Source organism: Sphaeroforma arctica (genome assembly GCF_001186125.1).
Source record: "Sphaeroforma arctica JP610 unplaced genomic scaffold supercont1.14685, whole genome shotgun sequence".
In the NCBI taxonomy this organism is placed as follows: domain Eukaryota; class Ichthyosporea; order Ichthyophonida; genus Sphaeroforma; species Sphaeroforma arctica.
The window spans coordinates 1-562 of NW_014025873.1; the positions used below are offsets into that span (position 1 = coordinate 1).

At 45.7% G+C, this 562-nt stretch overlaps 1 protein-coding gene across 1 annotated transcript; it reads left to right on the forward strand.

Moving 5' to 3' along the window:
- Positions 1–253: 253 nt before the first annotated feature.
- On the forward strand, positions 254–495 carry SARC_18226 (hypothetical protein; the record flags this gene model as incomplete). The annotated part of the gene is made up of 1 exon (XM_014287694.1): positions 254–495. A coding segment is annotated over one exon (242 nt), but the record flags the coding sequence as incomplete, so codon positions are not given.
- Positions 496–562: the final 67 nt, after the last annotated feature.

A 562-nucleotide genomic window follows, 5' to 3' on the forward strand; every position in this document is an offset into this window, starting at 1 on the left:
TAACAACAACTACCGTCCGCCCTACTATATATATATATATATATATATATATATTATGTGTTTATGTCGGTGTCTGTGTCTGTGTCTGTGTATGGGCAAAAGTGTGTATATATATGTGGGCAAAAGTTTTTATATATAGCCCGCACTTGTTTCTACCTATACCACATTCCCATACAGCACATACAATCAAGATTGTACCATCGTCTGGCATCCATCCAAATACCTTCACTCCCCTGCCCACTCACTCCTGCAGACACAACAGGCAGCTATCAACGGGCGTATCCGTATCTCTTAGCGCTACACACACTGCACGATGTGGAGGTGGCCTTTCTAAAGCAGCAGAGTGCACAGACCCACACATCAGCTCCATCCATCACACCTGACGCCATCAACCAGTGGGAAGCTCGCCTGGAACTGCTGCAGGAGTCAGACAATGCCAGAGAGCCCGTGCTGAATATGCGGCGGCTACTGCTGGGCATGGAGGAGGAGTTGTGGGTATGTATGCATATATATATATATATATATATACAAGTGTGTGTGTGTGTGTGTGTGTGTGTGTGTG